This window comes from Lycium barbarum, chromosome 10, assembly GCF_019175385.1.
Source record: "Lycium barbarum isolate Lr01 chromosome 10, ASM1917538v2, whole genome shotgun sequence".
Classification (NCBI taxonomy): domain Eukaryota; kingdom Viridiplantae; phylum Streptophyta; class Magnoliopsida; order Solanales; family Solanaceae; genus Lycium; species Lycium barbarum.
Window position 1 is genome coordinate 117476206 of NC_083346.1, and position 16408 is coordinate 117492613.

Below are 16408 nucleotides of genomic sequence, written 5' to 3' on the forward strand. Positions count from 1 at the left end.
TTAAAATTAATTTTTGATATATCCCTGAGTTGAGCTGGAGGTAGGTGTCTTATGCACTTCAAATTTTGGTTTCACCTAACCGGTCACCATAATTGTTGTATTTGAACCTAGTTGTATCTGTCCAGCTTCTGTGTAAAGGGGTTTTAACCTTTTATTATTAATGTAATCTCTTAAGGGGTTTTGAGTTTTGAAATTTCATCTACATTAGTTTTAATATGGTTGCTTACAAGCTTCAATTTGCAGCAAAAAAGTTGTTACCAGTAAAATAGTTACGCCCTATCAAGAGAACTTTACTACCATGTCAAGTCAGACCAGAGACCTACCCCCAGTACACAAGTTTGTCCAGATGAATCTTAGTTAAAAAAGTTTTTAATGGTTCACAAGTTTGATTGAATTGTTCTGTGGTAAATTTCAGCTGAAGATTTTTCTAGAGGAACTTCCTGTGTTTGTGTGTTGCAGACAACATTGTGTTGAATGACGAAACTCTCAACCAAAGAGTTTGAACTAAGGAGAGGTGCTCTGGATAGTAAGGATATGCCTTAAAATAAGCCAACATAAGAAGAGTGAAGTTGATGTGAGATTAGACGGGATTATGTTGTCTAACAATAACTATTACGCCTCAATCCCAAACAAATTAGAATCAATCCCAAACAAATTAGAATCGCCGATATAAATCCACATTTCTTCATTTAAGCTATGTCATACCATCATCCACAACAACAATAACAATCTATTCTATGTAATAACACAAGCAAAATCTGGGGAGGGTGGAATATAAACAAATCTTAACCCTACCTCGTGGAGATAGAGAGGTTTCCAATAAATCTTCGGCTAAAGTAAAAGGAGCTTGAGAAAGAAAATACAGAAATGAAGGAGACATAACTAATAAGGAAAGTTGTGCGAGTGCATTTGTGCGCGCGCGAGCGAGAAAGAGACACTATGTTCCTTGCATAAAAGTCTCAGGCCAACAATGAATGGGTGAAGAAAAAATATAGATTTCAGTGCAGAAAAAAAAAAAGATACTGCACCTAACAATCGCATATTTGGACTAGTAAATATGTAAATCTTTGAAAAGTTTATTAAAAATAATTTTGAACATAAAAAAGTATCTTAACAAGCAGCCAGCAGAATTATTCACTCAAAAAAGCGTGCTACCAGTACTGGTCGATAAATACAACCCATGTATAACTCAAAGAAAGGCTAAACGCAAGATCCATTTTTGGTCCAGCAACTACAAGTTGTCCTGCAACTTGGACATAATTTCTCAACCAATAAGCATCTTGTTATCCTCCAAGAAACTGTAGGTAGGCACCTCCAGATTGTACGGTGCAGGTCCTTTGCGAATCCTACCAGAGATGTCGTAGTGGGATCCATGGCATGGGCAAAACCAACCACCAAAATCACCAGCATTTGGTAAAGGGATGCACCCTAAATGAGTACATACCCCAACAACCACAAGCCATTCTGGATTTTTGACCCTCTCAGCATCTTGTTGCGGGTCCCTAAGGGAGCCGAGATCAACGCTGTTCGCCAATTTGATGTCGTCTTCAGTGCGGCGTCTGATGAAAACAGGCTTTCCACGCCACTTGACAGTAACAGTCGACCCAGGTTCAATGCTTGAAAGATCCACCTCAAGAGAAGCAAGTGCAAGGACATCTTTACTGGCAGACATGCTCAGAACAAACTTAAGAATCAGGAGGCGAATCAATGAGGCATAGACAAACCTGCCTCCTGTCAAGACAAAGTAAGCAAAAGCACGTTTGCTTGGATCACCAGGTGGGTAACGCTCATGGTTGGAATCATCATATACAATTTTTGAACTGGGATTCTTAATAGCAGCCACTGTCGGTGGGAGATCCGGGACTAAACCCATCTGATGTGCGGGGGAAACTGAATTAGATGAGAAACCTGAAACATTTGAAAATTGTTGGAAGTTTGCTAACAACTACCAAAAGAATTTGTTTTATCATTGTGAACTACTATCCGAAGAACTGCAACCACAATTCCAGAATATAGTATATCCAAATAAACCAAAGAACATCAACAGAACAATAAGATTTCCATGTTCAATTGTTTGCATCAGAAAACAGTTCAGTTTTAGTACTAGTTTTGATTTAGATTTGGTTTGTTTTATTTTGGTTTTATTCTTAGGAAAAACAAACATGTTACGGACTAGTTATAGAAAGAGTGGTTTCCAACGATTTACTTTACCAGATAAAATGATTATGTACAAGTTGGAAAAGTTTTTAACAAAAGACCAGCCTTTCGGTTGTTCTCTGGAAACAAAACAAATTGTTGTAACTGGTCAATAGGTTAGACACAAATAGCTAAACCTTTTTATCTGGAGGTTAAAAACAAAGCTATGTATTAGCAAGAAACTAGTTCTGTTTCCAAGAATTTCTCCTTTGGCAACACTGTCTAGAACAAGTTCTCATGAAGTATTAACATAAACAATTTCATCCTAAAATTAGCAACTAATTAAATACTCAAAGGCTCCTACCAAAATCGGAGGTAGATGCAAACTAACTCTTTTTCTTTGTTACCCATCTTTCCTGACAATACTTCTCTTTTTTATTTTTTTTTATTTTGTAAGATGTAGGCCTGGGATGAATTTAAATGGGGGCATGGTCAGTGAGTATTCATATAGCCGGACCCAACTTGTTAGGGACTGAGGTGTAGTTGTTGTTGACCCATTTCTCCTTCCTACAGTGAAGGAGTCATTGGGACTGCAAATGTGGAGGAACATAGCTTTACTCATGAATAAAACAACATTTTCAAGGGAAAATGCTGCACTTCAGTTTTTTACACTTTAAAAAACATAATTAAAGGCTATGTCAACAACAACAACAACAACAACATCCCAGTGAAATCCCACATCGTAGGGTCTGGGGAGGGTAGAGTGTACGCAGACCTGACTCCTACCAAGGTAGGACGGCTATTAAAGGCTATGTCGTAAACTGTATTATTAATCTGATGTCTTATTAACAATATGGTGCACATTTTTGGTCCCCTTGTATTAGCTATCCACTCCATCAACAAAAGGAATATTCCACATTACTTAATACCATATTGGATAACGAATTGGCACAACCTCTATAATAACGTCACTCTCTCCGGTTCATTCCATATGGAGGAGTTTAACGGGGCACCAAGTTGAAGAAAGAAAGAAAGAAAGACTTCGCCACATACAAAATGTATCTTTAGAACTTGTTGTCTTATCTATGCCATGACATTTCTATGGCTATAAGACCATGTCATTAATGGTAAAATAGAAAGGTTTTAGTTAAAGAGTTGTCAAATATAGGTGTCATTTTTTTTGGAATGGACTAAAGGGGACAGTGTCATACAAAATGAAACCGAGGCAATATATACATATTTCAGCCAAATTTCATAATACTCAATTACTATATAGAAGAACAATTTGATAACTACGGCTAGAATTTTACGCAGGCTGATAAATGGTGGCAACTAGAAACTGCAATGCAGTGGCAACATGTCTGACACAAATTTAATTTTCAGCCATACAAATCCAGCTGACAATCCTCAGTCATTCAAAGAAAAAGCTAGCATTGGCTCGTAAGAGAAGTCTAAGTTTCATTACCTTCACCTCCCTCCTACCCTAATATACCTTGTGGTCTAGGACAGCACACACTCGAAGCCAAATCCAGTCTTGGCACAAACACATTGTGTAACTTTATACAACAACACCACGCCTCAGATGCAAACAAGTTGGGGTTGGCTATATGAATCCCCACTTCTTCATTTAAGCTGATTTCATATCATCATTGTGCAACTTAATGAAAAAAATAATTAAACTGAGACCATAAGCAATGAACTGTATCCACAAGATGCCCACAGGAATTATAAAAGATATGTATAAACTGCTCAAAGATGCAATTCTCAATGAAATGGTATAGGATGAAACACCAACAATCCAATGGTATAATAAGCGGATTCCAAATTACGCTACACAAGCTAATTTAAAGGAGTTAATCTAGTCCACCACCGTCCCACTTTGATCCCCTCACAAGAGGAAATTACCAATCAGTTTCCATGTACAGCTACCGGATCTACAGAACGAACAATAAATATCGCAGAAGCTTCTCTGATTCCCAATTCCCCCAACTTAAGTTCTCAATATCAAACATCCTTAGGAGTGAACATGCATTGAAACTTAGATCTACAATTTCCATCTCTGATAATTCAGTACCAAATAAATACATAAAAAAAAAACTGAACTTTTAACCCAAAAAAAACTAATAACCACAACATCAGAACAGCTTTTTGATTACCAATTACCTCTACTTAAGTGCTCAATATTGAACACCCTAAGGGTGCAAATGCATTGAAACTTAGATATACAATCCCCATCTCCAATAATTCAGCAACGAATAAATACATAACCCAAAAAAACTAATAACCACGACATCACATAGCTTTTCAATTCCATATTCCCTCTACTTAAGTTCTCGATCCCAAATTCCCTCTACTTAGGAATGCAAATGCATTGAAACTTAGATCTACAATCCCCAACACCGATAATTCAGTACCAAATAAATACACAACCAAAAAAAACCGAACTTTTGACATTAATAACCACAATATCAGAACAGCTTTTAGATTCCCAATCCCCTCTACTTAATGTCTCGATATCCACCATCCATAAGAGTGCAAACGCATTGAAATTTAGATCTACAATTCCCATCTTTTCAGTACCAAATGAACACATAACAGAAAAAACCGAACTTTGAACAAAAAGAAAATAACTAATAATCACATCAGCTTCTTGGTTTCCCAATTCCCCCAACTAAAATTCTCTATATAGAACATCCTTACGACTGCAAATGAATTGATAATTAGGGGTGCGTTCGGTATGAAGGAAAATGTTTTCCAATTTTGTTCGTTTGGACAAAAATTTGGAAAAACATTTTCTTCAGGAAAACAAGTTCTTTAAAAATGGAGAAAATGACTTCTCTAATCAAAGTAGGCAAAACAAGTCCACAATCGACATTTCACCAACCACCCTACCACTACCCACCCCCCAGGGGCGGATGTACCAAGAGCCCAGGGTGTTCAAAAAATTACAGTGTATATTTAGGGTAAATTTTATATGTTTATGTACATTTATTAACTTTTGAACACCCTGAATATATATTACAGTGTATATTTAGGTTTAATTATTTTTCCGAACACCCTCAGTGAAAATCCTGAATCCGCCACTGCACGCCCCCCACCAAACCACACCTGGACACAGTAGGGAAAACAAGAACACACTTTCCTCCATACCGAACACACCCTAGATCTATAATCCCCATTTCCAATAACTCATTACCAGATAAACATATAACCCCAAAAAAAAAAAAAAAACCTTTTAACAACAAAGAAAAACTATTAATCACAATTCACAACAGCTTTTCAGTTCCCAATCCCCTCTACGTAAACATCTCTAGGAGTGCAAATGCATTGAAACTTAGACCTAACATTCCCATCTCCGATAATTCAATACCAAATCAATACATAACCAAAAACAAAATCCGAACTTTCAACAAAAAGAAACAAAAAATTAAAATAATCACAACAGCTTTTCGATTCTACCAGATAAATACATATACCGAACTTTTAACCAAAATAAAACATCAAATAAAACGATAATAAAGGAATGAAAAAGACGAAACTGACCTCTGATATTATGGAGATACAAAGATGCGAGTGAAGGAGAAGGAGATCTGATTGGAGATTCCTTATCATCGTTGCCGTTGAAAGATGTTCTACTGAAGAAACTAGATGAAGATCTAACGGCTGAAGACGAAGAAGAAAGCTTTCTACTTATTACTCTTAACATCTTTGCTTCTTGTGATTTAGGGTTTCGCTCTGTAAATTGGGCTTCTTCTCTTCTCTCTTCGAGATGATGATGGAGGTGAAATGAACTTTTTCCTTTTTATTTGGAAGTCCGTGTCTCTCTCTTATTTCAATGGGGATATTTTTCAAAAAATATACAACTATATTACGTCATGTAGTTTTATTAAACACTAAACATAATGTATCAATTTTGTATAAAATTTATAATAATAATGTATAAAAAGTGTCTCTTCACAGATATGAGTTAAACCAGGTAACAAACTTAAAATATGAGCTAAAGCGTATAAATATTAATTTTCTTTCGAAAAACATACAGCCCAACATAAGATAGTACATAGCGCAGTCATATTTTTAGTTTATATAATATTATGTTTTGGGAAAGCATATACATAATGTATTAATTTTATATAAAAATGTATAATAACATAGAAAAAGTGTATTCACAAATATGGGCTAAAATGTATAAATTTTGTCCGACTAAATATAGAGGTAATTTTCTTTTAGAAAATATACAGTCGAATATAATATTATGCCACATAGTCATATTTCGAATTTTTTTTTTCCCGTCGAAGTAATAGATTTTTTTTTTTTTTTGGTGTTCGTGGTTCACTTTGTTCAATAAATATTTGTTTATGAAAAAAAATGAAGTCGGTTTGTTAAAATTACATCTTAATCTAAAATTGAATTGGTCACATTTCCACGTATCTCGATCCATTTGTCACCACGTATAAATAGTTACTCCCTCCCTGCCATTTCGTGGTTTCTGGCGAATTTTAAGTCAACAAGATTTTTATATACATTTTAATTATTTTAACTTGTCAATTACTATTTATAATCTATGGTATGTTTTTTTGAAAACTTCGGGGCCTATTTGGAAAGCCATCCACGTAATTAAGGGTATAATTACACAATTTGGCCTATTTATTTGATCAAATAATTATTTGGTTAGGTAGAATTGAGTGTAATTGAGATGGTGAATTATACTCTCCAATTCTCAAGGGAGTTGAGACTTGAGAATTGGTGTAATTAAAGGATTACTTTTTAATTTCTTTCCTTTTTGTTTTATTTTAATATCTTTTTTTTTTAATTTTTTTGTTTCTATTATTTTTATTATTTTTATTTTTACTTTTTAATTATTTTAGTTTTCAAATATATGAATTTTTTATATTATTTATCTTTCATTTTCTTTTTTCTCATTCCAGACTTTTACTTCTTGTGATTCCATGTAATTACTCGTATTTTTTATTTTTTATTTTATTTATTTAGCATAGCTATGTTATTATTCTAATTTTTGAAATTACACTTCTTAGCATTAGAAAAAATGAATCAGACTTGACATATAAATGAGTGATGTTATTAAAGTCGAATTTCATTGTTAGACTTATATTTTTTTCCCCTTCTTTTAATTTATATTTACTTAAGTTACATAGCCGAATCTCTTAACCTTATCTGACTTCTTTTTATGCTTTTATTGAGCCGAGGGTCTTTCGGAAATAGCCGTCCTACCTTGGTAGGAGTAAGGTCTGCGTACACTCTACCTTCCTTAGACCCCACGATGTGAGATTTCACTGGGTTATTATTGTTGTTGTTGTTAAGTTACATTAAAACTTAGTTATGTAATGTTGGAGTTTAACATACGAGTATTATGTTCAAACCTTTTTTTTTATTTGAATTAAGGTTATATTATCGATTTTAATTTATTTGCTTTAGTACAATTGACTTGTTATTTCACATTGCATGTTGTTTGTATTTCACTTACAGTTGATGGATTATTATTTTTTGTCAAACATTGAATAATGTTATAGCATTATATTTATAAATACTTAATTTTTTTGTCAAACATCCAATCCATGATGTTCTCACAAAAAGTTTGCTTTTAATTTTTATAATTAATTAAAATTATATTATTTTTTACAATATTAGTTACAAATATATGACTATTAATTAATATATTTTCAAGAAATAATGTATTGTTAAATACATAATTTAATATCATTTATAAAGGCACATATTTTTCAAATATTATATTTATAAATCATGTACACACAAATTGATAGTTATATATTTGCACAGTATCGCAAAGCCGGTCCTTTTATCTTTGAGTTTTCCTAAAAAGAGACATTGAATATTGCCTATCGCATCCACCTTAGACAAATGTGAAAAATGCACTTATACCAAAAGCTCATCCTCAAAATTGACCAATCTCTCGATTTTTCACATATGAATATTTCCTCAAATTGTTCAAAAATTAACTGGCTACTTCATTTTGCAACATTTTGGGTGAATTTTGCATCCTATATGTGTTCTTACTTCTTACCCTTAAGAAGAGCATAATTTAAGTGAATAAAATACACCTCTCTAAATTCTAGTCATCTCTCAATAACAACAATAGTCTTGTAGCTTTATTTCATAGTACATTGAGTATTATAGGTTTATAGCAGTGAGTAGAAAGTAAAAGAAGTCAAATTGGCCTTGGGCCAGAAGGAGTTATCCCAGTTAAATAGGTCTACAAAAATTCCTGAAGTCAGGACAAGGGATAAAATTTTCTAAAAATGGTATAAATGCTCTCATTTGTTATCACTCCTCTGCGGTTCCTGCAGAATGTAGAGGATACATCTTCAAAACATCAGCCCAAGAGCTTACTCCATCAGTCACTTCCCTCACAACTGATGCCACCTTGTCCACGTCCACCCGGACTTGATCTTTGCTATCCCTCTCTCGCACTGTCACAGACGACGTTGAATCGACAGTAATGGCAAAGGGAACACCAAGTTCATCTGTTCTTGCATACCTTTTCCCTATGGAAGTACCTGCAATGTAAGTGAGAACAATTAGTATGGATAAAAATGCAACAACAGAATACAACCACTTCATCTTAGAAGACATTATAGGGCCCCAGGAGCTAAGATCAGTCGAATTACCCTTGGACCTTTTCATACTGTAAATGCACTACTGATCAACTTCAGATAAAACACAGAGCATCTAACTAATGATATATCGTTATATCAGTAAAAGGATATAGCACCAGATCAGAGCAGATAATGCCAATATGCTTCCACTCAAAACGAGAAAATATATTTTATTTGTCACCTCTATACAAATTAAGGGACATCAGGGCACAATCAAGGGCAGAGTATCATAGCACATAGGACTAATGAATCCATTTTCATTAAATTCTAAAATGAAGCATCACACAAAGGAATAAATACTCTTAGCAACACACCTGTTATATCAATCTTATGTGAGATTCCAGCAGCAGTCAAAGATTTTGAGATTAACTTGGCAACTTCTTCGTATTGTTGATTCTGAACCAGTGGAAAAACAGTGCATTTGATGGGAGCCACAAGGGGTGGGAAGCGGAAGACATTTTGCTGCTCATCCCCAGCTTTACTTGGCCTTGTGTAGAATGAATGCTCATAAAGACAGTATATTATCCGCCCAATTCCAAACGAGGGCTCAATCACAGAAGGTGTAAACACTCTCTGGTGCTCTTTCTTTATTTCCTTGGAAATAGAGACCATGCTTTTCTTAATGGTGACATTCTTTCCAAGGGTACATACATGGAACTCTACCTCCCCCTTGGATTCCAGATCAGCCTTCATCTCCATAGCTACCTTTTCTTCCATTGCCTGGTGTAAACAAAGGCGAACAGAAACAACTTAGCATTACTTTCTTTTCAAATTTAGCTCATCAAATACGGAAGGAGAAAGATCGATAAATAGGGTGAGGGAGTGAATTCACAAACTACCTCCAAGGCTTCTGTCACCATTCTTTGGTTTCCCTTGAACGCAAGTCCAAGCTCCTTCTTGATTGGTGTTATGACCAATTTCTGATGTTACACAAACAATTAAAATCAGATGGTTCCCAAGATGCACACCAATCATATTCATGAATGAAAATTAGCTAAATAAGCAGCTACCTCTACTTCTCTTGGTTCTGAGAATTTCTCTTGAGCCACAAGAGCTACAGAGCTTTTTTCCTGTCATCCAAAAATGTCCAAAAGTTATCAGCACATGCACGATAATATCCAGATCACCAAGGAGGAGAATATTTTAAGAAGTTGAAATATATGCTGACGCTTAGAATTCATTTTGACGAGTGACATTGTAATGGATTTCTGAAAACTTCTAAGTCATCGAAGTCATCACTAATGCCTCTTATTCAAAATGGAATACACATGGTATACATCAGTTTTGTCAGTAAAGAGTGATGCATATTTAAAGAGACACTAAGGAGGGCAAAATTTGGTAGATACACATATACAAAGAGGAATAAGAACAAAACATAGATAGAGCTGAGAATCTACAAAATATAGATTAGAAGGACTCTAAACTGCACAAGTTCAACACACTCATCTATACCACCCTATCCACGGCAACAACTGATCTGTCAAAGGCATTTCTATGTTTAGCTTATGAAGACATTGAGTCCAGTTTTCAAGGCACCTGTTGCATTAAAAAATGACCACTTGAGACCATGCAAAAGCATTACCAATAATTCAGTGACCGCCTATCCTCATCCCAAAGCTGGATAATGTCATTACTCATTAGACGTTCATCATGTTAAGTTTAAGAAGCAAATAGCGCTGCTTATTTCCCTTATGATGAATTCTACCAAGTAAATTATTTACACAAGGATCTAGGGTGGCGTTTATCATAGGTACCTTTTTCGGAAACTTGGAAAAGTTCACATTTTTTTTAAGTTTTTTTACAAAATGCTTTAGAAAAATACTGAACTTTGAAGTGGTGGTTTGAGGTTGTTTCCGAAACAGATGTTCTCGCATTCACAAAACATTAACATATTTCCACATAAACCACAACTATCCAAAAACTTTTTTAAGTAGCTAAAACACAGGTTAAACTTTTACCGAATGGGCACACAAATCATAGGCAGATCTATCAGCAATCCCAACACATTCAATCCAACCGTAAGAACTCTCAATTTCAGCATCCCAACAATCTGCAGCGTAGTGAGCCATCTCATTTGCAAGATGCTGACGGAAACGCAGACGGTCTTTGTCTATTCCAAGTCGTGTTAGGAAAAGATAAACTCTCCCAATAAAGTATCCCAGTGTTTCATTATTGACAGTTCCCTGCCAAAAATGGATCAGATAGTGAAGTTATGGCTTAAATATACAAAGACAAGAAAGAGGAACAAGTACGGAGACACAGAGGAAACTCACTCGAGAAACAGCTTCACCAAGCTGTAGTTTCTTCGCAGACTGTCCAGACACTTGTTCATCCCTAGGAAACATTAGAAACTCCAATTTTGCAACATCTGAAAATTTTGGATGAGATTTGTCCTGGGGATCAACAAAATGTTCGATTTCTGCCAGAGTGAACTCACGGACTCTGAGAAGACCTTGTCGGGGAGATATCTGTACAGACAAATTCTACAACAATTAATCACTGCTTACTTTTTCTCTTTGAAACATGATGTGCATATATAATGCAGAAAAGTCTTAATTAGCTTAATTTGGTTCTAAAGATTACCAACATACACAGCACAACCATATCCAAAACAATAGACACAAAGAAAGTGCATAAAGACATTGTAATTCTCAATTGAAAAGAAAGGCTTATGACCTCATTTCTAAAAGCCTGACCAATTTGAGCAGCAGCAAAAGGAAGCTTATTTCCATTATAATAGTATAGATCTTTGAAATTTACAAATATGCCTTGCGCTGTTTCAGGACGCATATACCTGCAGCGTAAGTAAACAGTAGCACTTAAGTGAGACGAACTTCGAAAGAACAATAAGTATATAATAACCAGCACAGGGAGTTCTCAGAGACCTCCTGAGATTTAACACTCGTAATTTCAAATGGAACTTTGTTAGGTAGGGAAAAAAAGGGAAGTTAAATCAGCAGAAAAGGTGAACTATTATGAAATATATTGAAACATAAACTCCACCGTACCAAAAGTTTCACCAAAGTAATAGATCCTTTTTATAAGTCCACTAAACTAATAGATTCAGAAACAAGATTCTCACCCTGGACTCACGCCAGATGGACCAATGGATGTCTGAAACATTAGATTGAATGGATAAGGATCAGAAAGTGGATTCTTTGTATCTGGTGCAGTTATACCATATTCCTTTATCTTGGCACCAAGCTGCTCAGAAGAGAGATCATCCAAGACAGCAAGAATGTGCTTCAATTCTGCAGCTTTTTCTGCAGAGAGGCTGAAGTCCTTCTCAAGTTTTTCTTTACAATAATCCTTGAGCAAATGATCAGCTCGATAACATGTTCCTGTCTTCTCGTCCTTAACCATAAGATCAGTGAACTTCTCAACGTGACCTGATGCCTTTAGGACAACCTCAGGGGTCACACATGGACAGTCAACTTCCAACATGTTCTCCTCCAACACAAAATGCTGAAACATGACAAGAAAACCAAAGTCAAAAAAATCATGAGAAGGTGAATACAAAGCCTAACAGCTCCAAAATTAGAGCTGGTGGTCTTTTAGCCAGTTTAAGATAGATGCAACTGCTTACTGTCTTTTGGTCATATATGTCTTCCTAACCCCTTTCAATTTGTTTTCCAAAATGGCCGAAAAAACATTCTCTTCCTTTTATAGTGTGTATAAGATCACCTGATCCGATTATTTTGTGATCCTTGATTCAGTTTTATAAAACGAGTCCCACTAAATTTATTTGACTCAACTAGCCTTAAACCTAGTGATTCTAAGTCAGGAAGTTCATTTGGTGGAAGGTATTAGGCACCCCCTAAGACCCTTACCTAACTACGGTTACCTATCTTGTTTAAGTTAACTTTCTAAATATTAATTAAGGCATACCCACGAAATAAATAAGGAAATCACTAAACTATTTCACCATAGACAAAATGTTTGCGAGAATCAAACTGTAAATCCGCCAGTTCTCACTGCGTGGAATTTAAGGGTTCTAGTTGGAGGTCAAATAATGTCAACTATGTAACAACATTTTCAAAAATTTATTCCTGAATAGAGCAAAAGGGATACCGATGATTCACTAACCTACACCAAACTAATTGATTGATTGATTGATCTAAAAGGTAGTAAAACACTAGCACGGAGTGTACGGAAGTGAAAATTAGGGGTTGTTTAGTATGCTGGACAAGCATAATAAGTCTTGGGATAAAAAGTTAGTACCGCCTTATCCCTTGTTTGGTTACTAATCGTGGGATAAGCTATCCCTGCCAGATAGTAGAATAATAGTACCAGGATTAGTTATCGTTAAATCAAACAATTAAACGACAAAAATACCCCTACGGTCCCTCAAACCCTTTTGTGGAGGGTATTTTTGTAAACAAACTTCTTCTTCTTATAAATTATGCAATGCATATTAGTTTTAATATAGCAAACCAAACATTGAATAAATAATAACAGGATAACTAATCTCGGCATAACTAATCCCAGTATAACGAATTCTAGCATATACTAATTCCACCATAACTAATCCCAAAATAACTAATCTCAGCATGATTAATCCTAGCACAACTTGTTTGGTCGTTTTAATATAACAAATCAAACAATCAATAAGAAATAATACCAGGATAACTAATCTCAGCATAATCAATCTCATCACAATATAACTAATTCTAGCATAACTAATTCCAGCATAACTAACCTGACGCCAGAAGGCAAGTACATTGGACTTAACAGAACAACCAGGTGGACCATAATCATAAAGTCCAGCAACACCTCTATATATCTTAAAACTCGGAATAAAAAACAACCGTCGCTCTAGAGTATTAACAACCGCCTGACGGAACGCATCTCGGTTGCCGGACGACGAACCAGAACCGGATAAAGCGGCTTGGAGCTGGCTTTCAATAGACGCTTTCTCAAGCTTCAAATCATTCAAAGCTTTAACAGCAGCTTCAATTTCCGGCTTGGAAGCACCTGACCATAGGGGTTACAAAATCAGCCCACGAAAATATTGAACCATGAGAAATCTTGTCAAAATATTTTCAAAACTACCTTTTGGTTAATATACAAAATTCAGCATAAAATCTTACATACACGTAGCCATATTTTTTTATTTACATCCGCATAGCCAACTTTTTTTTTGCAACAGTGTTTATGCACACGATATACAACATTATACACTTAATGCAGACAATGTATCATCAACCTTGTATAAAAGTGTATAATAATATATAAAAGGGCCATTTCGGATAATATTAGAAATATGGGCCATTTCGGGTAAATATTTTCTCCAAATAGACAAAGAGTGTTATTTAACTTGGTAAGAATTGGCAGGATTGAGTTATGATCCGCATTTTAACACATTTCAATCCAAGACGGGCCAATAACCCGCTTATTTATTAACTCAATTCATTTTGACCCGCCCAAATTATACCCAACCCACCCGTTTAACACACCTACCTGAGGAATTTAATTGACAAACCTAGGATGTCAATGCTTGATTGTTTTTTATTTCAGAAAATAATTTTATTACGTACTAAAAATTATAAAAAATTAAAACTTAGTATTCAACCCGCATTTTACTAAAAAATTATAAAAGAATGCAACAACAACATACCCACTAAAATCCTACAATGAAGAATTATAAACGAATAAAAAAAAAAGAAATTAAAATTTAGTATCCAACACGCATTTTAAGCTCATTTCAGCCTAACCCATTTCAGTTCAAGTAACTTTAAGCGGGTCATTGAACCGCTTATTTATTAACTCAATTCATTTTGACCCACCCAAATTCTAACTCAATCCGCCCATTTGACACCCTTACCTGACGACTTTAATTCATGAACGGCGTTGCCTTGGATGTCGATGCTTGATTGTTTTTTATTTCAGAAAATAATTTTATTAGGTACTTAAAATTCAAAAAGAAATTATAACTTAGTATCCAACCCGCATTTTACTAAAAAAAAAAAAAAAATCTAAAAGAATGCAACAACAACGTACCCAGTAAAATCCCACAATATGGGGTCTGCGAGGGTAAAGTGCACGAAGAATAAAAAAAAGAAATTAAAACTTAGTATCCAACACGCATTTTAAACTCATTTCAGTTCAAGTAACTTTATGCTCAATTCATTTTGACCCGCCCAACCCGCCCATTCGACACACTTACCTGAGGATTTTAATTGACGAACGGCGTTGCCTTGGAGGTCGATATTTGATTGTTTTTGGGAAAGAGATTTGCGAAGTGAGTCTTCAGTGGCCATTATTGTAACGGAAATGGTGCAATGAAGAGCTTTGGCGAAGTAGGGTTTTAGAAATGAACAAGTGCGGGGAAAATGCGTACTGGAGATTACGCAGCGGCGACGAACGGCAAGTGCGCACGTACTGAGAGAACGAACAAAACGCATGCGCCACTCCACTCAGTATTTTAGGGTTTTTCTGGGCGGTGTCTGCATTAAAGTCTACAGAGTAAATAGGAATTATAGTTTTTTTTTTCAATTTAAAATTAAATAATAAATTTACTTATAAATAGGCGTTTGGCCACGAAAACGAAGTATTTTTTATTTTATTTGAAATTTTGAAATAGCCTCTCTATCTTTCGAGTTAGAGTTAAGGTCTGCGTATATTTTATTCTCTCCAGATTTTACATTATGGGATTTCACTAGGTATGTTGTTGTTGTTGAAATTTTGAAGTTGGGTTGAAGATGAAATTGTGTTTGGTTATAGTTTTTGCAAAGAATATTTGGTTGTTTGAATGTATAGAAAGTGAAAAAAGGTGGGGAAAAAAAGTGAAAATAAGGTTTTGGGTGTTTTCAAACTTGATTTCCAAATAATTCCGGAAAATGATGAAAAATTTTGATGGCCAAACGGATCCTAAATTGTCCTTTTTATTTTTAATAGTGATATATGTATTGTTATCATAAATTTCTTTTTTAAACTCATATAGACAATAAATAAAGTCTCGCATCAAATAAATATAAGAAAATATTGTCAAAATCATAATATTTTATTTCAATCAATATAATAAAATCTCTATTATCTTGAATCGTGGTCTTAATCTTTAGAAGTACATACGTTGAACAACTTCTTTACATAGCATGAAAATTCGTCTTATGTAACGCCGGTATTAGAGTGTGTTTCCAGATTGATCAAAGGCCCAAAATAAAATTATTCTAATTTTGTTATGGACTTAGATAGCATATTCCCGATAAAATGGAATTAGAAAATCCAATTAACATGAGTAATAAGAAGGTACAAATCAAATATCCACTTGACTGAAACTAATGTATAGGAGCATGCCGCTTAATGGATCATATGGAGTTTTAGGAGTGGAGCTGCTTCTGTCATTTATTGGCTATTGCCACCATTTTCTTCCTCAGTTCACTCTCAGTCCTATCTTTATCCAGGACCTTGTCGTCACCAGTATCCACTTCATCATCGTTTTTTTGAGCTTCATCAAGGGGCTTAAAACACGCGTGGAGATGAGAGCAATCTTGGACCCCGTATTTGATGAGATCCATCCCATTTGGTTGTCATTGGCATGTGTCAATTTATTTGGTTTGAATTCCTACTTGGAACTAAAGGAAAATACTTGGAGCCAAACGCAAAATTTGTGAATTATAAATTTTGGGTCTTTTTCTTTT

General features: G+C 34.9%; 2 protein-coding genes across 2 annotated transcripts; both read right to left on the reverse strand.

The window, feature by feature from the left end:
* Positions 1-1056: 1056 nt before the first annotated feature.
* Positions 1057-5967, reverse strand: LOC132613606 (cytochrome b-c1 complex subunit Rieske, mitochondrial). The gene is made up of 2 exons (XM_060327699.1): positions 5680-5967; positions 1057-1908 (listed from the first exon to the last, which is right to left on the reverse strand). The coding sequence occupies exons 1-2, from the start codon at positions 5840-5842 to the stop codon at positions 1265-1267; spliced, it is 807 nt and encodes a 268-aa protein (XP_060183682.1). The 5' UTR covers positions 5843-5967; the 3' UTR covers positions 1057-1264.
* A 2272-nt stretch (positions 5968-8239) lies between these two features.
* Positions 8240-15233, reverse strand: LOC132613935 (glycine--tRNA ligase, mitochondrial 1-like). The gene is made up of 10 exons (XM_060328241.1): positions 14935-15233; positions 13468-13742; positions 11851-12233; positions 11445-11562; positions 11042-11236; positions 10727-10951; positions 9779-9838; positions 9608-9688; positions 9083-9488; positions 8240-8669 (listed from the first exon to the last, which is right to left on the reverse strand). The coding sequence occupies exons 1-10, from the start codon at positions 15170-15172 to the stop codon at positions 8437-8439; spliced, it is 2214 nt and encodes a 737-aa protein (XP_060184224.1). The 5' UTR covers positions 15173-15233; the 3' UTR covers positions 8240-8436.
* Positions 15234-16408: the final 1175 nt, after the last annotated feature.